This window comes from Solanum dulcamara, chromosome 9, assembly GCF_947179165.1.
Source record: "Solanum dulcamara chromosome 9, daSolDulc1.2, whole genome shotgun sequence".
Lineage (NCBI taxonomy): Eukaryota > Viridiplantae > Streptophyta > Magnoliopsida > Solanales > Solanaceae > Solanum > Solanum dulcamara.
In genome coordinates, this window is record NC_077245.1 from 51,873,027 (window position 1) to 51,899,875 (window position 26,849).

The window sequence follows — 26,849 nt, forward strand, 5'->3', positions numbered from 1 at the left end:
ACCCTTTGGGTGCGCACAGGGTAAAACTCCCACTCCTATGCAATAGCTTGCAAACCACACAAGAGAGGTAACACGCACTAGACAAGCCCGGTGCGACGAGCTCGTCCCAGAAGGAAAACCCCTTGCTTTCACTGGCAAGGGGTTTCGAACTTGAGACTTCCAACATGGAAGTCCAAGCCCAAACCACTCGGCCACCCCGAAGGGTTTAAACACCTAGGGAATTACAGGGAGCTATTTCTTCTAGCGACATCTTTACAATCTTGGACCCCAGAATCCTCAGACTATCTATGGGCTAGCTTACTTTCAGTGGAGGAAAAACTTGTAGCCTTTTCACTCCATGCGACTCTCATTTTCCGCATTAGGTAGGGAATCAACATCAATTAGACCAAATTCCAGAAAATTAAAATAGTGGAGTGAACTTAGATAAATTTCAAAACGCACCAACCTCCTCCTCCGTCTCCCCTCTCTCCCCCAAGGAAAAGAAAATTACATAAACAAGCACACCACAACAACATGCCTTAGTCCCATACAAGTTGGGGTTGGCTATATGAATCTTCACTAACCATGTTTCACCAAATGAGGAGGGAGGCACAATTTTTTTTGGATAAGGGGGAGGGAAGCACACTTTACTGTAAGAGGCTAAAACTTGTTTGATCAAAGGGCTTTTCCTCCCCCGCTGTTGAATACGATCTAGCTAATTGCATTTTACAGTTAGGCCTAAGAGACCATAAACTATTGATATCAACAGTTCAAGCTGGTAGAGAGAATTGAACCCTAAACAGGCACAATTCTTTTTGGATAAGGGGCAAGGGAAGCACACTTTACTGTAAGAGGCTAAAACGTGTTTGATCAAAGGGCTTTTCCTCCCCAATTGTTGAATACATCTAGCTAATTGCATTTTACAGTTAGGCCTAAGAGACCAAAAACTATTTATATCAACAGTTTAAGCTGGTAGAGAGAACTGAACCCTAAACATTCATGTTCTGCCGCCTCAACCACAACACTTGGGCAAGGCCTTTTTGACAATTTTGTTACTTATTCTCTGGTAGAAGAAGAGTTTAAAGGGCATCATGTCCACCTACATAAAAGTGAAATATGCATAAAAGGTCTCTAGATGATCTCTTCAGTGATCAATTGAAGCTACAGTTATGAATCAGCCTACTAAAATAGCACCCACAGAGAAGCCGATCCATACCCAGACAAAAGCAGACGGCATTCACCTACCTTCGAATAATCTTCTGTTACAAAATGCAATTTGTTCACACAACTGCCAACTTCCACAGAGCCTTACCTCAAAATTTAAGTACGAATTTACTACAAATTATTCTCAAGTCATACACATTTGATGAGAAGGTTGTATAATGTGGCATAGGACATATCCTTGGTAGCGACTCACGATATGAATGAAACTTCTTCTTGCAACAAAGCATCCACAATGCCAGTATGTGGGGCGGGTGCACTATGAATGGTTTTCCCAAACCTATAGTTAGTTTTCCAGGGTTCTCACATCTCCACCCTCCATTCTACCATCATTATTAGCTTGCAACCACTAACACAAATGGGATACACTCTTCCACTTGAAGGATCCAAATTACAAAATTAGCGCAGAACCACACTTGTTGACCAGAAAAAGGGGGAGAAAGCTTCAAGGAATGGTGTTACAGAGTTAAATTAAAGTAGAACAAGTTCATCACTCGGAAGGAACAACATCACTAAATGACCAATAGAAATTTTTAGAAAAGGTAATAATTTGCTTATGTTGTGGGCAGTGTTATCAAAAGCGAAAAGCACAAAAAATCTCTAAGGTTTGTTGGGGCTTTAAGTGCAAAGCGCAAATAAAGCGTGAGCTTTATTGAGAAAAAGTGCAAATGGAGAAAACATACACCTATATATATGTCTAGTCCAAGACTAATAATTATAAGCATGAATAACAAATATATGGACAAGGAAATTGATTGTTTTTAGGATAAAGTGAAACATCAATGGTTTAGCGGCGCCTCTTCAGGAAATGCTCATTCACAAGGAAAAGTATCTCTTAGAGTCTTGATGAAGACACTGAAACGCACATTAAGTGAGGCGAAGTGCTCAATGCATTGAGAGTCGCTTTAGGGTTTAAGCGCACCTTTGACAACACTGGTTGTGGGATTTAAGTCCTAGGATACAAGTAATACACAAAAAGTAGAGAGCCCACTCCAATATATGGTTTTCTAGAAATAACTCAACATGATTGATAGAATTATTGCCAGAGAATTCCACAGAAAACTGATCTACTTTTCAAGTTAGATACAATCATTTGTGTTAAGAAGCATAACCATACATCAAGGATTAAATGTCAAATGCCAGATTGCCATTCTTTATTACATACCAAGAACGAGAAACCAAAAGAGAGACACAGATTATCCAAAATTGACAAGTCAACCAAAATCTCATAATGTCATTGCATTGAGTGAACTAACAATTGAAGTATTATGAATCTACATAATGAGGAAACCTGTAAGAAGCTCAGCAAAGATTCTAAATATGCAAAAATACTATTACGGTCGTAACTGAATATTGTAGAAAGATATCCAACAGTTGCTAAACAAGAATCTCCACTTAATGTTAACCAGCAAACCTCATAAGCTAACCTTATATCCAGCTTAGGGTCAGCAGCTCCAAGCATACAAATTAATCGGCTTGGGCAATGCTGCATGTCAAACAACAAGATTGCCCATCTCATAGCACAAAAGCGCACTTCGCTTTCCTCCTTTTGAAAAAGAAAACGAATAGAATAATAAATAACAGCTTGCATCCATATTAAATACAATCCCTCAAGTTAACCGAAACAAGCATAACACTGGAACAAGAAAAAGGAATCAATAGTACAAATGTATCCTACCACTTGAGAACTTCTCAAAAGGAGCGCCTCCAGATCATTTAATACATTTTGTGGTGCACCCTGAAAACCAAATAGCCATCAAAAGATGTAATAAAAGAAGAAGGGTGGAGACATAGAAAACTTAAATATACGACAGTTAGTGTTGACGCTTAGAATTAGAACCTTGTAAGCAAAAGCAAGGGAATTTGTTGCTTCTTGAATAGTAAGACGAAGAAATTGGGCCTCAGATTGCAAGGCAACAAAGAGCCTTGAAGCAACATCGACTTTATCTCTGTAACAAATTCAAAAAGAAAATGACACATCAAAAAATATCTACGTTTGCTGCAAGCGAAAGAAAGGCCCAGGGAGGAGGGAGGAAGGGAGGGTAGGGAGGTCTGGAGAAGAGGGGGAGAGTGAAAGAAAACACATATCAGAAAATGTACATACCTAAAAAGTTGAGGCATCCTCTTAGCAAGTAAGCCAATTGCTTGGAAGGCAAATGCTTTCGTCTCCCGCGCAATAACATCTGGACAGATATTACTTGTTAAAAATTATACTAAACCTATTATATCAATCTCAAAGGGCTTAGCCGAACAAAGTTCATTTTTATATGAGCAATAGAACCTGATTCTGATGCTGAATAACCATCAAGAGATTTCAGAATCCCAGTCAGTATAACAGGGCTCATAAGCCTTAACTGGTCCATTGTTCCCTACATATATTGATAAAGTGTCAAGAGAAATTAAGTTCAATCAAATTGCTTCAGTTATCAAAGAATTGGTGTACACAAGAAGAGTGAATTGTCATTGGAAGCCAAAGACCATCTTCCTCAGGCAAATCTTGGCAATTTCAGCATAAGCGAAAGTGGATCTCCAACTCTCAGGTTTAATAGAAGAGGTCAGTTCTGCTTCTTGCTCTTCCAATTCAGAAAGACTTGTCGAAAATCGACCGTTTGGTGCATGAGACTTTTGGGCATTGCTTGGGTCAAGCTAGGTTACCTAGTGAGTTACAAGCACCCTCACTGCACACTTTCTATATTCTATAAAATTTTGGAATTTCCAACCAATCACCAATTACCTCTCCAATCAACATGACAGTCCATGATAGTCTCAACTTGAGGGGCCTCGCCTTGCATAAACAGTGGCGGAGCTAGGATTTTTGCTCAGGGGTTCAAAGTATAAAGAAGAAGCCCAGGTGATAATACAAGTGCGGTGTGAGCGTAGTAGCCCCCTCGGCATGCTCTTTGTACAAGCAACTATAGGTATTTTATTGGTTCATAAAAGTAAACACCAAACCAATCAAAGATACCAAAAACAAAGATACGTTAATAAAAAGAATTTTAGTAGATCGGTTGTATTACATAAGTTAATTCCTAAAACACATGAAAATTAAAGGATGAAAAGGGGAAAGAGATGGGGAAGAAAAATATTTACTTTAACCTGCTAAATTAATTTACCTATCATACCACACTAGGCATTTCTTCCTACTTTTACCCTGCTCCATTGAGCATTCTTAAAATTTCTTGTGCTTTTTATACTTTTATTTCATAATGTTTTACTTTATTTTGCACTTTTTAAAAATTTTAAATTAGTATCCATTCAATTGTTGGGTTTTTGCCCTAACTTTCCTGGTATATTTAAGTTTTCCTTTTCCTAAAAGGAAAACACAAAGTCTTCATATTTGGCTAGTCCTTTTTCTTGTAGGAAAACTGAAAAAGATTAATGACTCTATAAATAGATATTCATTCCTCCCAACTTGGTAGCATTCACAATGTAGTCCGGGACTTTGAGAGTTTTGTGTCGGCGGGTAACGGTGAGACACAAGTGTGAGGTTATTTCTCTTGATATTTTGTGTCGGGGGGGAACGGTGAGACACAAGTGTTATGTTAACACTTGTGTGAACCTCTTTGTATTCTGAGTGAATTTTGTGAGGTTATTTCTCTTGATATTTTTTACTCTAATATTTATAGTGGATTGCTCATCTCCTCTTGTGGATGTAGGTCGATTGACCGAATCATGTTAAATGTTTGTCTCTTTTGATATATTTCTCGTTTGTCTTCTTACCCACGGTCTTTCGAGATTTGCTTTGACACCTAATTATTTTCATTCCCTAACAATCACATGTTACTATGAATATCATCAAGATTCTCTAAAGGTGTGCAAGAATAGAGTTACTAATATTACAATGCATATCTAGAAGATAAATAAATGGCATCGTCAATTTTTTAAGTTCATATAGTTCAATTAACTAGGTTAGTCATCATTTGTAAAAAAAAATGACGAATAAATCAAATAAGTTTAGTTTTCATCTCTCTAAAATAGAATTGAAAAATAAAAAAGAAATTCCATGAATTCTATTAAATTGAAATTGTTAAAAGGATATTGATGATTTTTAAGTTTCTTTATTCAATTACATCTAATTTACCTTATATTTTTTAAAAATTATATTTCTATCTCAATTTCAAGTTTAATATATTTCATCATTTTTAAAGAGTTTATTCAAGTCAGTACATAAAAAAAGAGTTACGTTGAAATAAAATGAATAATAAATATAAGAAGAATAAAGAATAAAAATAAAAAGAATGTGTCTAATAAATTTAAACAAAGACAAAATAGAAAAAAGAAATGGTATAAAAGAGAAAAATAATTAAAAAAGGAGAAGAAGATCAAATTGAGCCCAACTAAGTCCTTCATATGGGGACTTCACCATTTTCCAAAGCATTAAAAAGGGGAAAAGATATGCTGCATGTGGGATTTGAACCCATGATGTAGGGACAATTCTTGAACCCTTTTATCCACTGAGCTAAGCTCCTCACTTATTTTCAGGGGGTTCATTTTAATATATATACTCATAAAATAAGAATTTGACCTTATATATATAGTGTAATTTTTCAACTAAGGGGGACACCACCTAAATCCGCCCCTGTGCATAAACCTTACCCACAAATGAGTCTATAACAATCAAACCTTAGACTCATATTATATTTGTTTCTTGTTGGACACTAACTAATAACTTAACTTTTTGAACATGTGATTCTCATAGGGAAAAGGCATAAATTCCCCCTTAAAGTTGTACCGAAAAGTCAGTTAAACACTTAAACTATCATGGCGACCTATTACACACCTAAACTACCTAAAAATGAAATTATTAACCCCCCCCCCCTACAACTGACATTGAAAAAAGAAAGGAGCAGCGCATCAGAAATTCTGTAAAGTAAAAAAAAATTAAAAAAACAAAATCACCTCACCCCCACATCCTTTTTTCTTCACACCCACCTACCCTCCTCTTCTTCACACCCACCTCCATTTACTCTCATTTTGAATCTTGATTTTTTTTCTTTCAAAACCCATTAAAGTAAAAAAATTAAAAAAACAAAATCACACCACCCCCACGTCCTTTCTTCTTCACACCCACCTACCCTCTTCTTCTTTACACCCACCTCTATTTACTCCCCATTTTGAATCTTGATTTTTTTCTTTCAAAACTCATTAAGAAGAAGAATTCTTCTCCCCATTTTGGTGGAGAAGACGATTGGGGTTTGGGGGGGGGGGGGTTTCGGATAGGTGGTTAATAATTAATTAGGAGTTAATTAGTATAAAATATAGTTAATAAAAGAAAAGTTAATTAACAAAAAAAAGAAAAGAAAAGAATATAAAAAATAGGATGGTAGTTAATAATTAATTAGGAGTTAATTAGTATAAAATATAATTAATAAAAGAAAAGTTAATTAATAAAGAAAAGAAATATAAAAAATTGGATGGGTGGTTAATAATTAATTAGGAGCTAATTATTATAAAATATAGTTAATAAAAAAAAGTTGATTAATAAAGAAAAGAAACGAAAAAAATATAAAAAATCGGATAGATAGTTAATAATTAATTAGGAGTTAATTAGTATAAAATATAGTTAATAAAAGAAAATTTAATTAATAAAGAAAAGAAAAAAATATAATTTCTGACGTAGCAATGATGTGGCACTGACGTTGCACCACGTGGCAGCGAGTGTAATACACCACATACTATGAGAGTAGTGTTATGCTTTCAGGGGGTAATAAATTCACTTTTAGGTAGTTTAGGTGTGTAATAGGTCGCCACGATAGTTTAAGTGTGTAACTGACTTTTCGGTACAACTTCAGGGGGGGAATTTATGCCTTTTCCCATTCTCATATTGTCACTTAACATACTAACCAATAATGGATGCATTATGGAAAAAGACGATTAGTGCAATATATAGGACATCATGTTAAGGATGATTCTCACATTAAATAACTAGCCTTTAAGGACAACATATCCATAAAGGCATTCTAAAGGAGAAAGATGAATCCATGAGGTTCATCGGCTCGATTGTTCATAATGGCAATTGGATATTATTCATCATATTTACGGCTGCACACAATACTAATGATAGGACACCTCTAAGTGATCTGCTCCCAAGTTTTGGTTCAACAGCAAAGGTAGTATTGTGCTAACTATGTGGTAGGCACACCCGAGTTTCAACCCTAACAAGTGAACCAAATCTGATATTTAGGTGGAGGAAAAACTACAAATGGACTCATTATCAACCAAGTTCCAAAACTGAAATACAACGAATTTCTCGGATATCTTTTAAAAAGAAAAACTCTAGTTGATCATCACAATACTCGGGGAATAATTGAGAGGTATGCTTCAGAAGAGTTATCTAGTATTGGAAATAATAGGAATTTGAGTTTATACAAAAGATTTACATGTACACTACGTGCAGATGATAAATTACAGAGAGGACCAAGTCTAAGTAGGTTCAGGTGACCTTATTACTTATGTCTAACTTAAGGGGAAGACGGGATGAAGGGTAGAAGATATGGAGTATAACAGCAAAAAAGGAAGTCGCTTTCCTCGACATAGAGAGTAATCTGGGTACGCAATAGTTAGAGCAAGCAAATCCTAGACATAGAGAACATATTGTTATTGTAACTTTGTAAGTCAGTATTGATCATCCAATGAGTGCAAGAAACATGTACATTACTTATTGTTGCACTATAGTGTGGTTCTGAGTTGGACTAAGGAAGCATGGTAACCCAGATGAAAGCAGCAAATCTTTTCTTAGACAATTTGGAATGATAGGATGAAGAGGATGTTACAAGGCAATGCAAGGAAATTAAGGAATATGAAAAGTTATTCCATGCTCTATTTGTGCATTTGGTGTAAAAAATAAATCATTTTTGCATATATAATTGGATAGAGCGGTCAGGAAATCAAGAAGAGCACTCAAAGCCACAACGTGCATATACCTTGGCACCTTCATGGTGAACTAGTGAAATGGATTTCAATTTATCTAGTAAGGCATTCCAAGCCTCTATAATCATGAAAAGGAGTCTTTAAGTTTTGGAAACAAATGTTCTCAAGTACCCCTAATTGCTATCGCACTTCCCACATCTTTCTTTAACCTTAATATTGGACAATGCTTGAGCTCCTTTATTAGCACATGAAAGGATTATTGAGCTTCACTATGTTGTGAGAGATTCTTATAGGTCATGAAATCTTACATGCTTGAAGACCCATACAGTGAACTCCATCCCCAACTGCTTCAACCTTGACGTTGTATTACTTCCTATAAAAGCAAGAAGTATAAATGACTTGTCCTCTATAGTAGTAAGACTGAAAGTTTGAAGAAATGAAAGAAAAATCCCAATAGATGTACTACTGCAATAAAAGAATAAGATGCAGCATTTTATAACATGCAAAATTTAAAAAAAAAAGCTGCTTTAAGTTTGAAGTAGCATAAATAGAAAATTGAAATATATAGCTCTTGGCGCACCCCTTGAAAATTAGATTGATTAGGAGGCTCGATATGCCCTTTAAATAATTTAAATTGGTAATTCTTGTGACTTATAGTACCTTTTATGTAGTTCTTAAATATGAAAATTGTTTTTCAAAAATCTTAAAACTGTATGTTCGAATGCACGGTCAAAACAAAAAAGTTTGACTCTCGAAATCTAAACTATGTATATAAATTGGGACGGAGGGAGTACTTTTGTAGCCCAATCTAGAGAAAATCATAAATAGAGAAAAAACATTTTTTACCCATATGGGGAGCAAAATAATTTAATGACACATCACAGAATGGTAATCATAATCATTCTAGACAAGTAGAAATCTCAGGGTAGGAGTCTATATGAGCTTAAATCCTACATTTGTGTGTGTAAAAGAAGCTAAATTACCAACACACGATCTTGAAGAAACAACTCAATCAATAAATGAAGTTTTGGACATTTTATGGTCCCCTTTTAGAGATGACTCTAATGCTTTACAAGATGCGATAATGGTTTACGAGCATATCCCAGTTCTACATCAAAGAGAGGCTTTTTACCATATATGCAGCCAAAAATACACTGTAGAGTCAATGGAAAACTGTTTGCTGCAGTTATTGATCGGCAAAACATAGACATCAGTTTTGCTCTCAAAGATGGATTTCCAGGACTAACTCTAGACTCTGGTGGAATTTGGTCAGTTCCAGCGGTACCTACAAAAACAGCTACACCGTTAGCATTATCTGCATCTGATAGAGCAAAATAATTTCTTACTCACAAAGACGTGCATCAGAAATAAAAATTGAGGCAAGAAAAGACGAAAGCACTTTGGGATTGTTTAGAGTTATGGAGGTATTAGTAATGTAGGGATTAGTTATGAGTGAATTTATGCATTATTTATGCAAGTACTAGTTATGTAGGGAGAAGTTATTCATGAATTAATTTTACATATTATAGTTATTCCACCTTCTATCCTGCATAAAATAATACATAAATCCCTTCATAACTTATACATGTACTAGTTATGGGGGTTTTTAAATTGTCAACCAAATGTCGTATTAATTTATACATGAATAACTTATTTCCTATCTACCTACCAAATGTCGTATAAGTTATACAGAAATTAATACATGACTAACTTATTTCTTATCCAACTACCAAACTACCGCTAAAAAATAATTTTCAATAACACCAGTGAGTGAATGATACCAAGAACCTACGTAGATACGTTCCTCACACAGTAGTTGCAGGTCATGGTGGAAGTGGGGGTGAATAACCTGTTAATAACTAGACTAGTTCCCTTTGTTGTGTGACTCTTTGTTGGACATTGCACTTTGGGGGACAACAAACTTGCCTTTACATGTATGTTTCTACTTTATGAATGATATATTTATATGGTACAAATGTTACTACTTTCCGAATGGAACTGTTCTTATGGTAATAAAGATATTTGAAGTGAGCTAAACGTATTTATGCAAGAGAAATGATAGTTTGCCTTCTAGTATTGGAAGTTGATTTGATTCCATAAATTGTTATATTCGTCAACATGTTATTCGGAAGAAAAATATTTCCCTACAATTTTTATACTCGTGAATATTTGATTTTTAATCAATGCAGACTTAGCTAAAGATAGTGAATAATATAATGGAGGAAAAAGATCATATAGGTTATATTTACTAGTGGGGAATACGATTTAGTCTTGTTAGAGAACTTGCACTATTATTAATATTACTATAAAATTTATATATGTAACTTATTTTCACTTTTGTTTTTATTGGGTGATGATGACAGGAGTTGAGTCTAAACGGAGAAGTGAAAATTCATATTGTTGACCCAAACTTGTTTGGGATTGAGGCATAGTTGTTGTGAATATTTGATTTTTAGAGCCTATAATACATGGTTTAAACTAAGGAATCCGTAACTTTTAATGGTTTGAACCAAGATTATTGTTGTGCATATTGTTGTTTGTTCATTGTGTTGAAATAGGTTAATATTGCGCAGAACTATTCTACTAGAAATAGATAAAGCCATCTTTTTTTAATAGCATACCATGTTTTGGGTTCTTAGAAGTGTCTACTTCCAGTTCCTTGTTAGTCTAGAAGCATTACTTTAGAAAAGAAAACATTACAATGAAGACTATGAAGTCTTGCCATGCCGCCTAAAAGACATCCGATTGCATAAGCTAGTTGAAGATGAATGGTCCATAAAAGTCTTAACACAATGGAAGGTGGTGGAAAACGAGAAACACCACTATGCCTTATGGAGAGAGGTGATATGGGAGAAATATGGCACAATGGAAGTGGAGTTGAGAACACGAAATACCACTATGCCTGCACCCAAGGGTGTGGTCTGGTAGTCAATGAAGTGGGTTGAGCACTATGAGGACTCAAGTTCAAATCCCAGCAGAGACAAAACACTAGGTGATTTCTTCCCATTTGTTCTAGCCTTGGTGGACAGAGTTACCTAGTACCAATTGCTAGTGGGAGGTGGCAGATATCCCATGGAATTAGTCAAGGTGCGCGCAAGCTAGCCCGGACACCACGGCTATTTAAAAAAGTATATATATCACTATGCCCTTTGGGTGTGACCTTTAAAGAAGGGGTGAGAAGAATTTATTTTTTTGTATCTCATTCAGTGCGAGGAACTAGTATAGGGTTAATATCTAGGAGATTGTGGTGCAAGAACAACATTTTGATGATCACTTTCCTACCCATCTATAGTATTGTCGATGAAAGTCCAACAGGTCCAGAGATTACATGTGTAGAGCCTAATTTGAGATCTCAAATCTTGAAGTAACTTTGATGAATGGGATATAACAGAGTTTCAAAGTCTACGTGAAATGATCTATAGACAAACCTTACCAGCGAAATCAGAATTCTAGGGGTTGGGTGTTGGAAGCAATGGACAGTTCTTGGATTGAAGTATTGTATGTTGCTAGACAAACAGAAATAGTGTTTTTCCTCATATATCAGCTTGAATTCCTAGGGCGAGAAAAAAGTGTGGTTCTCAAGTGTTAGCAACTTGGGTGCTGTTTGATGATCGAAAACATGAGAAAGAAAAGGATTACATATGTTTGTTGATGCTTCTCGTAAAAACTCAGGAGAGGACGTGAATCATCTCTTGTTGCATTATCAAACATGATGTAGCATCACGTCTGTGGTGAAAGCTTTAAGATGGTTCAAGATACAACTAAATATGCCGGGTACTATGAAGAATGAACCCCTTAGTTGGACCTTTAGAGGACGGAAGAGAAGATGCCGGGCGTGGGATATTGCTCCATTAGCACTTATAATGTAGACAATATGGAGAAAAATATAAACGAGAGCTTTTGAAGCAAAAAGATCTTGATCCTTATATATAGCTACATATCAAGAGCAGCTTCGTGTTTTGATGTCTTTATGGTGTGACACAATTCCCATTCCTTGTTTCTCTTCTGGCAACAATGTAGAGAAGATCAAATAGTTGCTAGTACAATTTTCCATTTGTCTTTTTTAGTATTAAAGTTCTCCTTTGTTGGAAACATTTTGCCCCCACCTAATACCCTTTAAGGTAGATGAACAAATTGATCTTAGAAGTAGGATTACTTGTATTTTCAAAGCATCTTGAACTTCTCTATTTCCAAAGAGTCCAACAAATAGTTGATGGGACAATTTTTCATCTATCTTTTTTAGTAGTAAATTTCCCCGTGTGTTCCAACATAATAAAAGTACATATGTCCTTCATGACAATGCCCACCTAATACTCTTGAGATTGATGAACAAATCGTACCAACGACTAGTCACATTACAATGTAGAAACAGAAGGTTGATTATCTCTGACTTTTGTCTACACAAATAACACCTTGAAGGCTTGAACAGATTTGTACTCCCCTTTTTTTAGGTTTTCCTGTGTAAGGACAGCTTCTCTGGCTACTAAACAAGTAAAGCATGTCATTTTGTACGGTATCTTTACACTCCAAATATGCTTCCAAGGCCATGAATTGAGTTGAGCTCCCCTTTGGTTCAATTTTTTTATGCTGAGTTAACTGTTTCTGCGTTTTTGCCAGCTAAGTGTATGTTCCCCCTCTTGTAGTCCTCTGCTTTGCTCCAGAATATTTCCCCATCATATAGAAGTCTTCTGAAGGTGAGGTTCCAGCCCTGTCCAGATCAAAGCTCCTTCATTGTAGCACCCTGTTATTAATTCAAATCATACCTGTAAAAAAATAATTGCATGAGGCTTCCTTCCCAACTTGTTGTCCTCCCAAAATAGAATTATCTCCCCCTCCTTTACACTAAAAATCAGCTTGCCAGTAGAGTTCCCCTACAGGTTGTTTGTAACTCTCCACAAACTGGTATCATAAGGACTGTTCACCACTAGTCATCAAAAAACTTTCATTTCCATATGTTGCTTTTACCACCTCACCCCATAGTGTTTGTTCCTCCCTAAAAAAACCTCCACCGCTATTCTGCTTTCTCAAGTTCCTCACTCTGAGTCCCCCTTTATGTTTGCTAATGGTCAGAGTTTCCCATTTAACAAAATGGCATCCTCGTTTCTCTTTATTTCGCTAAAGGAAATTTCTTCTCAAGGTTTCAAGCCTCTTTTCTACACTTGTAGGTATAGGGATAAGGGCATCAAAGTAGGTTGGAAGAGCATCCAAAACAGAATTTATGAGTGCCAGTCTACTACCCAAGGAAATGTAGTGTAATTTCCATCTTGATATTTTTTTCTCAGACCTTTCCAAGACTCCAGCCCAACTGTCTCTTGATTTGCTTTAACTTCCCAAAAGCATCCCAAGATAGATAGTTGGGATAACACCAACTTCCCCTCCCAGTATGGTTGTCATATGTTGTATGTTTGGCACCACATTAACTGGAAAGTTTGACTTTTCCTCCAATTAATATGGAGCTCATAAATGGCTTCAAAAAGGATAAGAATGACCCATAGATACTTTAATTGGATCTCTTCTACATCACAAAAAATCAAGGTGTCATCTGCAATATTGAAGATGAGTAATTTCCAGCCTGTCAGTTTGATAGTTTGGCACATTGAAACCCCTAATCCATCCATTGCCCTGTTCAGTTTTTATCATGTTCAAATCTTCCATAACTAGTACGAATAGAAAAGGTGACCGGGGGATGGAAAATCTGACAATACTTGTAAAAACTTGATCCAGCTTATCCCTAGAGCATCTTCCATTCAGACAAATACTCCTCAATCTCAAGTTCTCAACCTACTAATGTTTGTCACCCCTTGAGCCTTGATTACTTTGGCAAATTGGTATCTCTAAGAGTTGTAATATAAGATTACAGCCCCGAGCTAATAAACAAATTACCATACCTCCATGATGTCGGAGCTAAGCTGGAGCCACATCAACCTTTTTGTAAAGGAACAATGTCTTTATCATGGGCCTCTCCCAAAATTTCAAATGATGCTAGTTTTGGAGGTAGACCCTTTGAGATAACCCAAAGCTAATTGGCTCAGAGTCTTAGTGATAGCATAGACAACAAGTTGCTCAAATTTTACCACTTGCCTTCATCTGTAACTCAGAAAATAGCTCTAGGATTTGCTATTAAAACTAAAAACCTTTAGTCTAAGAACAAATAATCAGAATGATCCCTAAGCTTATAAGCTAACATTGATAGTGGAGGTTACTCAGAATCTCACCAAAACCAAAGAAGTTGAGTTAAAGAACAAGGTCAGTGGAGCTAAAGCACAATGAAAGAACGATGCAAGAACATTGCAGATTTTCTGCGCTACCAAAATCTAAAGGAATTTAAACAGCTTCAGATTAAGTAGATGCCCCAAAAGATAAGTGATAAAGAAATGGACTTTGGGCCTAACTCAACCTAAAAGTTAGCTCATGAGGGGAGGATTGCCCATGACCATATAAGGAGTTCATATTCCCATCACAGAAACGATGTGGGACTCCAACATCCCAGCCCCCACACCCAGGATTGAACATCTAGAGTGTGGACAACATAAGACGGGAGGCCCAACATCAAAAATGATGAATCGGGATGAGCTTGGATCTGATATAATGATAAAGAAATGGACCTTGGGCGTAATTCAACATCAAAAGCTAATTCATAAGGGAAGGATACCCCAAGACCATATAAGGAGTCCATGTTCCCATCCCACAAACGATGTGGGACTCCATCACCCCCCACACTAAGGACTAGACATCTCAAGTGTGGACAATACAAGACGGAAAGCCCAACATCAAAAATAATGAATTGGGATGGGCCTAGATTTGATATCATGATAAAGAAATGGACTTTGGGCCTAACTCAATCCCCAAAAGCAAGCTCATAAGGGGAGGATTGTACATGACCATATAAGGATCCATGTTTCCATCCCACAAACGATATGGGACTCCAACACCCCCGCAAGCCCACAAGTAGACATCTGAAGCGTGGACAATAGAAGACGAGTGGGGATACATCGGAAACAATAAATTGGGATGGCTTGGTTTTGATACCATGATGAAGAAATGGATCTTGGACCTCACTCAATCCTGAAAGCTAGCTCGTGAGGGGGAATTGTCCAATACCATATTAGGACTTAGGAGTCCATGTTCCCATTCCACAAACGATGTGGGACTCCAAATCAAGACAACGCTCAGAATAATGGCAAAGCATTGGTATTTTTGACCCGATTATATTACAAGCAAGGATTTCTACAAATCCTTGGTAAATAATGTAAAATTGATGAACAATCTCCACAAACTTTTGCAATTACCATTCTATTCTATGAAGATCAAAGCACAGAAAACAGTCTATCAGGGAATTGCAAGTATAAGAAATCCGCTCTTCCAACCCCATGCAAAGATAACCTAACAGAGATATATTTTCTTTCAATTCCAGCACTAATAAGATGTAATCAATCACCGGTGTCACATTATCAGGTTAAAACAAGTTGCATTCTAACATAATGTATACCATACCATTAAATAGCACAAACAGTTTGCTCACGAGGTTTGCATCCTCCAAATTCACACCAGAAGCATTCTTCTTGTGAAGCTCCTCTCCTCTCTTAACAATAGACTCTTGACTTTCAAATAAAACCAAAGAAGCTGATGTTATTTGTTCTGAAATAAGAAACGGGAGCAAGGACATTCAACTACCTAAAACAAAACCTAAACACATCAGTTTCCACAGAATCAGCTTCGAAAGAAACAAGAAGTACCAATCTGCAGAGGCAGCCACATAGATGGGATAAACAAGTTCTGTAGACAGTTCCATAGCTTGAACAATATTCAAGATTCCCAACTGCATAATGAGAGATAGACCAACAATAAGTTTTCTTCAGATAGTCAACAGAGATGGGCAAAAATCTATCCATATAATGTTTACAGAATGGTAAGTTAAGCTACCGAATCACCTTCACATTTCTTAAATAGTCACTTGTCAATTGTCGTTTCCCAGTAACACGATCACATTGAGCAATCGAAAGTCCGGCAGGGCAAGCCCCACTGTAATGAAAAAATTTATTTTACAACAAATAGTCAATTAGCTTCACAAGTGTCAAAATTACCAAACTAATATACTCAAATAACCTCTAGTCCAACCTTTGAGAAGTTGGTTGATATAAAACCGTGTGAAGGCAAAATTCAAGTAATATCTTGTGGTCTGGCAGATCACCAGATCTTCTATACTTTGCTGCTACTTCATCACTTATTTTAACAGAATGACATTCCCCAATCACCTGAAAATCCAAAAAGATTTCACTTAGAACTTAACACAGATATGACTAACATCTTTTGTTGTCTTGTGAATATAATTTAACGTGATTGATAAAGCACTTTCTAACAATTTATCAAAGGATCTTCACTTAAGTAGTCAATCTGAAATTTTTACACTTCTCAAAGAGCACTTTGAGAGGTACAATGCAGAAATATGTTGAATCCAGTATAAGCACCAAATGAACTTCAATATCTAGTAATTATAATCAAATGAATTGTTTACATGTTTAACTAGTTCAAAGGCATTGAAACCATTGTCTACAGAGATCATTAGTAACATGCAAATATTCTCCAGGAATTTTTCCCGACAGCTTCAACTGCATGGTCATGTTAGGAAAATAATGAGCAACATGACGGCATCTACAACAAAACTTCTAATCTAAAAAAAGCTTTAGCTTTTGCTTGGACCATTACCTAACACAAACTCACTGAGCCATAGTTGGTCTTTCCTCATAACACTATATATGCTTGGTAACATAATACTTGTAAGATGCACATATTCATCAGACAGATATAATATAACCCCTGTAGACATTCTTCCATCCAAAGCTAATTGTATAGAAACAATATCCCCTAGGAAGAAAGCATAGCATAGAGAAACGTAAGCTAAGGACAGGAAAGAGGATGTTTAGCTGAATAAAAGAGCAGCAAAAGTGATCCTAAGCAAGATCTTTATCCCTTAGTTCCCATGTTTCCAAGTGATGGAAAATGTACCACCTCCTAGCAAAACTCACAAGAAAATCCCGGGAAATATCATCTACTCCATATAACATGTCTCTTTTTTTATTGCTACATCTTTTCTTCTTTTTTTGAGAAGGCAACATTTTTGATATAACGATTTGCTGCATAAAAACTGCAGTTGTCCATAATTACAAGGGAATATAGGAAATTGTACTAAGATATAACCTACTTACAGACTGTCAACATGCATAGAACAGAGTACATGGAACGAAGTGTAGAGAAGAGCTATTCCGATGGAGTCTCTGCAGCTGGAAGATATAGAGCAGCGACATACAGAGCCGATTTTGTCGAAAATAAGGGAGACAAGAGATAAAGCTACGGAAGGGGGGGTACAGGGGAATTCTCAACAATTAATTCCTCTTAGTGATCCGATGCCTCTCAATTGTGATGCCTCTGAATGCAGCAAAGAGGCAGAGGGGAAAACGAACCAATGGGTACAAGACAATATGCTCTGACTCCGCCAAATGTTCGGAATGTCTTTTGATGGTTGTTCTGTGGAAGCTTTGGCCCTTTTGTCAAAAATTGACCAAAAGAAAGGAAAAGGAAGGCTCCTTAGCATCGAATGCTACAGAACATAAGGACAAACAGATAATCCCCAAAGAGCTAAAAAATTGATCTTTGATGTGAAGTTCAAGGACGGGGATCCTAGGAGTGAATCTAGAAGCAGGGGGAGAAACTCAGCCGCACATTTACAATGAAGTTAAAAATTATATCATGGAATGTTAGGGGTTTGAACAGGGAGAATAAAAGAAATTTGGTGAAAAGCAGAATACAACAAGAGGGAGTAGATATTACTGTTTTGGTGGAGGCCAAGCTAAATGGGGCAGTGGGGGGGGATTATATACAGGGGGAAATAGGTGGATGGGGGGAATATGGTTGGAAGTGAATGGCAGAGAGGGTGCAATTTTAGTTATGTGGGTCAAAAGATCATGAAAAGGGGAGATTGTGGAATATGGGAACCAATTGATTACTTGTAAATTGTGTGGAGTGAACCAAGAACTAACTTGGTTTCTCACAGCAATATATGCAGCTTGAGATAGAAATGAAAGGAGGGAGTTGTGGGAAGAATTAGGAGCTATGACGAGTCTGTGTGAAGGCCCCTCAGTAGTATGTGGGGATTTCAATACTACTAGGTTTCCTTCTGAGAAAACTAACAGTGTTAGTCTTTCTGGAGACATGACTATCTGTCAAGCTGTATGAATTGGAGCTGATTGTTCCCCCTTTATTTGGGGGATCATACACTTGGAGAGGAGGGGCAAACCATAGGAATGCTCCTGGATTGATAGATCTCTGTATTCATTCCCATGGGATGAAATGTTCCTTCAAATTAGGCAATGTACCCTGCCTAGCTTGGGTTGACCATAACCCCATTGTCTTGGCATGTGGGAATGAGGCCTTCAGGAGATCATGTTTCAAGTTTGTAAAGTGGTGGCTTAATGTAGAGGATTTCAAAAGTAAAGTACATGAATTGTGGAGCTCTTTTGAAGTGTCAGCTAGACCGGATTACAAACTAGCTACTAAGTTGAGGCTGCTTAAAACAAAACTTCAGGAATGAAGCAGAGAGAATAGGGAGAACTGGAAGGCAAGAAAAGAGTAAATTTTGAGTCAGATAAGGGACATGGAAGCTATTCAGGAGGCTAGACCTCTTACTGATGATGAACAACTACTTAAGGTACGTCTGGCCATGGGATATGAGGAGGTGGCCAAAAATGAAGAAATAGTTTGGAGACAGAGGTCCAGAATTCAGTGGATCAGGAATGGAGATAAAAATACAAAGTACTTCCACAGAATGGCTACAGCTCACAAGAGAATCAATATGATTGAGTCATTAATAATCAATGGAAAGTTATCTTCTGAGCCAGTTGAAATCAAGAGTTCCATTGAGGATTTTTACCACAATCTGTACAAAGAAGTAGAAAACTGGAGACCCTTACTAAATATTCTTAATGTACCATTGGAGGAACAGAGTTGGTTAGCTAGAGAATTCAGTGAAGAGGTGCTAGAAGTGATAAGAATGTGTGCTTGTGATAAAGCACCTGGTTCTGATGGGTACACCATGGCCTTTTTTCAGGCATTCTGGGAAACTATAAAGGAAGATCTGATGCAGACCTTCCAAAACTTTCACTGCCATCAAAGTTTTGAGAAGAGTTTCAATGCCACTTTTGTGGCTTAAATTCCAAAGAAAGTGGGGGTAAATGATCTAAGAGACTTCAGACCAATCAGTCTCATCACTGGGGTGTATAAAATAATTACCAAAGTGTTGGCAGAAAGGCTGAATAAGGTGATAGACAAGCTAGTCAACAAAAATCAAATGACTTTCATTAAAGGGAGACAAATTACTGGTCTAATTGTTAGTGAATGTATTGATACTAGGGTTAGAGGAGATAAGTCAGGGGTAATGTGCAAACTGGTTATTGAAAAAACCTATGACCATCTTAACTGGGACTTCCTGACCAATACTCTTAGACAAATGGGGTTTGGCCCTGCATGACTCAAGTAGATTGAGTTCTGTATTAAAACCACCAAGTTCTCCATTCTGGTAAATGGAGAACCTGTAGGTTTTTTTCTTGCTGAAAAAGGACCAAGACAAGGGGACCCTCTGTCCCCTTTCTTGTTTATCATTGTTATAGAAGGGTTGGACAGTTTGATAAGGAGAGCTTCTCTAAACAACTAGATTAAGAGTTTCAGAATCAAAAACAGGGCTAATGAGGTGATGGATATGACTCATTTATTGTATGCCGATGACACAATATTTTTTGTAAAGCAGAGCAGGAACAACTTTGTCACATCAGAATTATTCTGGTAATTTTTGAGGCATGCTTCGGACTAAAGGTGAATTGGAGAAAAAGTAGCATTTTTCCTATTAAAGAGGTCCAACAGATTCAAGCTTTGGCTAATAAATTGAAATGCAAGATAGTGAGGTTTCCTACAGTTTATCTAGGTTTTGCCATTCGGTGCTAAACATAAAGCAGTTAGCATCTGGGATGGTATACTAGAAAAATCAGAGAAGAGACTGGCACTTTGGAAATCCCAATATTTATCCTTGGGGGAAGAGTCACTTTGATCAATTCTGTCCCAGACTCTTTGCCAACATATGTGATGTCACTTTTCCTATTCCCAGCAAGGTCTCGAAGCAATAGACTCATTGAGGAGAAATTTCCTTTGGCAAGGTAACAAGATTGAGAAGAGCTTCAACTTAGTTAAATGGATGGCAGCTCAGCAAAGCAAAAGATATAGGGGTTTGGGAGTAAGAAACCTAAAGGTACACAACAACACCTTCCTTACCAAATGGTTATGGAGATACAACTTGGAAGATCAAGCTCTATGGAATGAAGTCATTCAACACAAGTATGGTCAAGAAGGTCAATGGTGTTCAGAAGAAGTGACAGATACATATGGTGTGGGAGTATGGAGAACTATAAGAAACCTATGGCTGGCTTTCAGAGCCAATGTAAGGATAAAGGTTGGCAGTGGGAATAAGGCTTTGTTTTGGAAGGAAGACTGGACTAGTCAAGGGTCCTTGAAAAATCTAATTCTTAGGTTGTTTCCTATTTGTCTAAATCTTGACAGCAAAATATAAGAGGTTTGGTCTCCACAAGGATGAAATTTGATTTTTAGGACATTTCTTAATGACTGAGAAATAGGGCGGCTATCAGATACGCTAGCTTAGATTGGAGACTTTCCTAGCACAAATCTGGAAACAGATAAATTGTTGTGGAGGCATCATACTGATGGTTAATTCTCCGTGAATAGAATGTATAAGAGGGATCTACCCACAACTGCAGGGTAAAAATTAGGGCCATGGAATGTTACCTAGAAGAGCGTAGCTCCTACTAAGGTGAAGTGTTTCACTTGGTTGGTAGCCAGGAGAGCCTACCCAACACATGATGCACTTCAAAAGAGGGGAAAAAGTAATGCCTCAAGATGTTATCTTTGCAAAGAGGCTCTAGAAACCAATAATCCCCTGTTCCTCCACTACAAAGTAACAACACAAGTAAGGGCTCTATTCACCAATTTAGCTAGCCTTAATTGGATTATGCCAGAACATACAGCAGACCTGCTAAGTTGTTGGGTCAGAAGGGGAGGTAGCAAGAGCCAGAAGAAGTGATGGAGAACAGTACCAACTTGTATCTGGTGGATCATATGGAAGGAGAGAAACCAGAGAATTTTTGTAGGGAAAGAATGCACTATGGAGAAGATTAAGTGGAAAGTAATTACCACATTAGGTTTTTGGTGTAAAGAAATGAATATAGAAGAAGAAATTCAACTAGTGGATTTCATAGGAGCTCGTAAGTATTCATGTCTTTCTTTTTTTGTTGTTTCTCTATAAGTAACACTTTTGGAGGTGGCCAGCATAGCCCTTAATGTTGAGGAATACAAAGTTAACAGTTTCAAAAACATAACCTACTTACAGAGTACAGACTAAGAGCCCGTTTGGATGGGCTTAAAAAAAAGTAACTTTTATGTATGAATTGCTTTTAGAACTTTGAAGTACTTAAAGTTATTTTTATAAATAAGCAGTTGAGTGTTTGGATAAAAGTGCTTATGATGTGAATTTTAGGGTTAAAAGAATAAAAAAAAGGTAGTTTGGGAATTTAGTTAAAATATAAGGATATAAAAGTAATTTCCATGGTCAAAGAAAATGACTTTAAGCACTTTGAAAAAAAAAAGTTAGGAATCCTAACTTTTTATTTTTGACTGACTTTAAGAACTTTATGGCTTAAAGTCAGCATTAGGCAAACACGTCCAAAAGCTAAAAAGGGGCTTTAAGTTGGTTTTGACCAACTTAAAGCCAATCCAAACGGGCTCTAAGTTGCACAGACTCGAGTGCAGGTATTCGATATAGACACAGATCCGGGGGTCGGATTCGGCAAAATCTAAATTTTAAATTTGGGAGTACGGACCCAAGTATGGATACGGGTGCTGGGACTGAGCTAAAAAAATTCATAGATCTATAAAAATATTCTAAATTGATATCCTGTGGACAACTTACATGCATGTTATAGAATTCAATCTTTCATACTCCAAGATAGGTATTAAAAAACATAAATTTATTGTCAAAAACCAACATGCTAATAATTAATTCAGGGGATGTTTGGATTGGCTTTTTTTAAGTAGCTAAGATAAAAGCTAAAAGCCATAAGTTGGTTAAACCCAATTTCTGACTTTTAGCTTATATTTGTACGTTTTTTAGTCCAAAAGTAGGTGCTTAAAAGCATTTTTTTGTCTTTCTCAAACACCTCCAAAAATAAAAAAATAAAAAAAGAGCTTAAAAGGCAAAAGTTACTTAAAATAAGCAAATCCAAACACCCTCTTAGAAACTATCCCTCTTTTCTATGAGAAAGAAAACATTTATAAATAGTAAATATTGACCAAGAGGAAAAGCTAAAAACGATAGAAGGTATGCCATTTTCCATGTCTTAAATTTGTTTTATCTTTTATTTTAAGAAATCAAAATCTCAATCTTCGCCCCAAATTTGTCCATGGACTCCGGTCAAAGTATCCAGTATGGGTTGACACAAATCCCGCACCCGTGTCATGTTCGGCAGCAAAAATGAAGAGTTCGCACAACTTAGCTTACAAAGACGTAGAACATCAACAAAAGATTCTTTGTCTTCCATTTATTCATGTTTACACCAAAAATAAAAAAGGGCTAGGCACTTCATTTTTGTATAACTAGATATTTGTCTTATACATTGTCAATCACTCATGAACTAATAACAATGGTCATTATTATTTATGCCAAATTTATTTAAGATCAATATTGTACTTCAGTCATTTTTCCTAGAAACAATATCGACCTTAATAATATACATTCATTTTACTTTATGAGTATATGTACACACACAGATATATATAGATATGTATTCATTTCACTCTGTATTAAGAAAATATACATCAAAATCATTAGAAAGAATATTCATGAGATTTTGTGCACATACGATCCCAGCCCTGCTACGCGCAGGTATTTAACATACATGCTTAAATTTGAGAAGTAGTCCTCTAAGTCTCTAACTTCCCCACAAATTTTTGGGCAACAGACACCTCTACTAGAGTCACTCACCTTTTCCTTACTGTTCTTTCCTACATTTTTCTTGCAGATTCTGATAACCATACATAACTAAAAGGAGAACGAAGAACCACATATATTCTAGATAAAGATGATGTGATTACCTTGGTTATGACCCTCAACAGTATGTCTTGATGTTGAAGAGGTAGCTTTGAAATGTTCGCTAACAAATTAGGTGCCATATTTTCTTTATCCTGAAACAACAGATAGTAGAATCAGCAATGTTAATTACATCTGTCTTGCAAAATGATGTCATATTCACCCAAAAAAAGAATATGTGCGAGCTTCTCTTCCTTTGAAGCCAATATTAGCTCAGACCTCCTTTCTTGCACGCTCAACTGCCATCTCAACATACATGATGCAGAAATTTCTAACCATTGATGAGGCATTAGATTCCATATATAACTGCCACAAGTCAGATAATGGCAAACCAATGTCATGCCGGTGCTTCACTCTCTTGTTCACATGGCTTAGAATCTCAAGTACCTAATGGAAATAACACAAGCACAACTTAATACGTGTTCAAAAAACTAACGAACAAACAGACACTACAACGCAATTCAAATTTGAGAATGCAACTAAAGAAACAGAACACGTTTAGTAAAGTGCAAAACTTATGAATCATCCCAAGCTAGAAGCATACTGCCAAAGTTTAGTGAAGTACTAAGTAACCAGAGTTCACAAGGCTAGTCCACAAAAAAACTAAAGCTTGATGGTGCAATTAAGAGTCAAGAAAAGATAAAATTAAGAGACCCATTAGGGTACAAGTCTTGAGAAAGGTGGAAAATGATTACTTTATATTAGTCCTACCACAGATATAGAAAAATTCAAGAAAAACAGAACATTAAAAGAACCAATTGAATAGAAAAGGGTAAAAAATATTACTTACTTTGTTGCGGACAAGAGGGGCAGGAGATGAAAGGGAAGCAATGGAGAGAGGGAGAAGTTTGGTGAGCAAGTCTTGTAGCTTGGAGTCATCGCAAAGTGCGAGCCTTGTGAGCATTCGATCAAGGAGTTCCTCTTTCTCAACATCCGATTTTCCAGAGAGCATAGATGACCAAGACGATGCCGTTGTGGAAGAAGAAGAGTCCGCCATTTTTTCCTTTGTGAAAACCTTGGAGAGAGCGTTTGATGTAGGTATTGTATCTGGACTTCGTAAGACCCCTCTCTAAACTGTTTAAGCAAACCTCTTTCTCAAGAAATTGGCTAATAGATATTTTTTTGACTGCTAATTATGTTTATACCCTATTGAAATCATTAAACTTAATAGAATTAGAGTAAAATTAAACTCCTATTGAAAACATTAAACTTAGAGCCATTAATATATATTTGGTCCCACTCCACCCACAATTTAATAGAACTAATTCAGTATATATGCGCAAATTGCGCGTGTGCGCCTTGTTAATTAAAAATATATATATATATATAAAAAGCAAATAAAATAGTACTTATTATTAAAATAAATACAATATTCATGTAATAAAAAATAAATAAATATATTATTTTAATGCAATAGTTAAATATATTGTATATGAACTTGCAAAGATGAGAAAATTAATTAAATCATTTATATAATATTTTATACTTATATACATGTTTATTGAGCAGGACCTTAGGGGTTATTGGAAATTTTTTTACTTAGTCTGATAATTTTACAAAGTCAAATATATTTTATGTAAACCACGAATCAATCATTTAAAATCCAACCGGGAACATCCATAGGCGATATCATCAGTCATACAGGACTTACCAACGAAATTACAAGGTTTTAACCTAATTAATTCATTACTAACCATGTCGGGAACACCCCTTTTAGGGCTTACCAACGCCATGATTTAAGCTTAGTTTACTATAAAATTGTTTTAATTCTAACCTGACTAAAACCTTAACCCATTAAAGAAAAGCTCTTATTTTAGAGTTATTGTCATTTAGGATGCTAACAATCTATATTAGTTATTATTTAACACTTAAATACTTAGCCCATCATGGGTCTAAGTTAAACAAAAATTAATAAAAAAGAAATAAATAAATACCTGGGAAACCACCAGTCTCCTGGGTTGTTATAGCAAACTTCCAAACTTTATTTATATCACAGCTATTACACACTATATGAGTACAGATGTAGAGAGGGTAGAGAGAATTAAGAGTAGAGAGAGAAGGGGTACTAAAAAAACTTCCACCAAAATGAATGCAGAATGCATTCATTTATAATCGAAAAAGTGCACAGTAAAATGTGCAAAATTCAAAAAGTACACAGTTTCAAATAGTAAAAATCTACAGTTACCATTCATTTTTCAACGTTTGAATAGTGAAATAACTGTTGGCACAGTGAAATCTACTGTTCATGCCATCAATTCTGTCTGCCTGTCATTTTCTTGTGCAGTCCGTTTAAATTTTTTTTTATTTTTGAACTGCATAATCTCTTCTTCAGCCTTTTTAATAATATCTGGAATATCACTGGAGGCTGTGCTGTGTAAACTTTGAGCATCATTAAAAAAATTATCTTTTCCGAAATTTTCCGACATGGAATCATCATTTGTTCCAAATTATTGCTGAATATCCTTTTTAACTTGTTCCATGTAAGCAGCAACAAGTTCTTCTTGGGACAACAATCCCCCTTTTTTAATCTGTAATTTTTTTGTCATTTTGGCAAAATGACTTTCTTCTTCTGGAATCTTGATTCTATCAAATCTACCATATTTAATTATGGCTTCACCAATCTCATTTATTAGATCTTGCCTGTAAAGCCTTTCACTTTGGTCTTTTTGTATCAATTTTGACCAAAATTTAGTATGAAATAATCTACAAATGCAAGGCATACTTTCTGAATCCGAAGTAATTTCAATAGTCCATTTGAAGATCCAGGGAATAGAAAATTCCATAAAGAAATTCATTAATGGTGTTCTTGGAAAAAGTCGGTCTTCTCGTTCCAGTTCAGAAATCTTTGGGGTTGCTTCAAGCCATAAAGTATATTGATCTAAAAAGAATGTGGGTAGGATAGAATTAAAATGTAACACCCCTCAAAATTTTCCCCTAGAATTCAAACCCTTCTTGTATACGGGTAGGGTCGAACTCGAGTATTGAGGAGCGTATGCATGAGTCGAAATGAGTCTTTGAGAATTTGAGCAGCGTTAGGAGTGAGGCAGGGTCATGAAGGACCCTTATGATCAAATTAAATCCAAAAGATTCGTCGTGGCTAAGTTTGGGTAGGAGTTCGCATAAGGGGTCGACTTCTAACGACCCTATCTTTTGAAAGACGACAATCTGGGTGGCCCATGACCTATCAAATCAAAGGTCGTTGAGTCTTCTTTCCAACGCCACCAAGAACGTAAATTTTGGAGTTCGGAGTCAAAAGATATGACGATCCTAAGATGAACTAGCACGGCAGGAATTTCATTCCTGGCCTGGGTTGCAACTGCTGGGGGAAATGGCCTTGGCGCTATAAGGGCGCGATGCGCTACTATCGCGCCAGGAACATGCCTCAGTAGTTTGGTCCCTGGCGCGACGCACCACTAAAAGTTGTGCAGGGTTTTTCAGGCCAAATTCCCAGAACTCAAAACAATGGCCTTGGCGCTATAAGGGCGCGACGCGCCGCTATCGCGCCAGAAACATGCCTCAGTAGTTTGGTCTCTGGCGCGGCGCGCCACTGCGAGGTGTGCAGGTTTTAGGCGTAATT

At 36.5% G+C, this 26,849-nt stretch overlaps 1 protein-coding gene across 2 annotated transcripts in view; it reads right to left on the bottom strand.

Annotated features, from left to right (window-relative positions):
• Positions 1 to 24,384, bottom strand: part of LOC129902792 (uncharacterized) — a 62,875-nt gene extending 38,491 nt beyond the window's left edge. Inside the window, exons 1-14 of one of the 2 annotated variants that reach the window (XM_055978198.1) lie at positions 24,063 to 24,384; positions 23,492 to 23,659; positions 23,278 to 23,367; positions 16,189 to 16,325; positions 16,002 to 16,092; positions 15,807 to 15,889; positions 15,565 to 15,671; positions 9,203 to 9,355; positions 8,379 to 8,443; positions 3,482 to 3,569; positions 3,305 to 3,383; positions 3,041 to 3,149; positions 2,879 to 2,938; positions 2,628 to 2,746 (exon numbers count right to left, since the gene is read on the bottom strand). In XM_055978198.1, coding sequence (XP_055834173.1) covers positions 2,628 to 2,746; positions 2,879 to 2,938; positions 3,041 to 3,149; positions 3,305 to 3,383; positions 3,482 to 3,569; positions 8,379 to 8,443; positions 9,203 to 9,355; positions 15,565 to 15,671; positions 15,807 to 15,889; positions 16,002 to 16,092; positions 16,189 to 16,325; positions 23,278 to 23,367; positions 23,492 to 23,659; positions 24,063 to 24,269 — 1,556 coding nt within the window. In that variant the 5' untranslated portion in view covers positions 24,270 to 24,384. Of the gene's footprint in view, positions 1 to 2,627; positions 2,747 to 2,878; positions 2,939 to 3,040; positions 3,150 to 3,304; positions 3,384 to 3,481; positions 3,570 to 8,378; positions 8,444 to 9,202; positions 9,356 to 15,564; positions 15,672 to 15,806; positions 15,890 to 16,001; positions 16,093 to 16,188; positions 16,326 to 23,277; positions 23,368 to 23,491; positions 23,660 to 24,062 lie in introns of those variants that run through there. The other variant, XM_055978199.1, reaches the window with a different exon arrangement.
• Between the last annotated feature and the right edge of the window lie 2,465 nt (positions 24,385 to 26,849).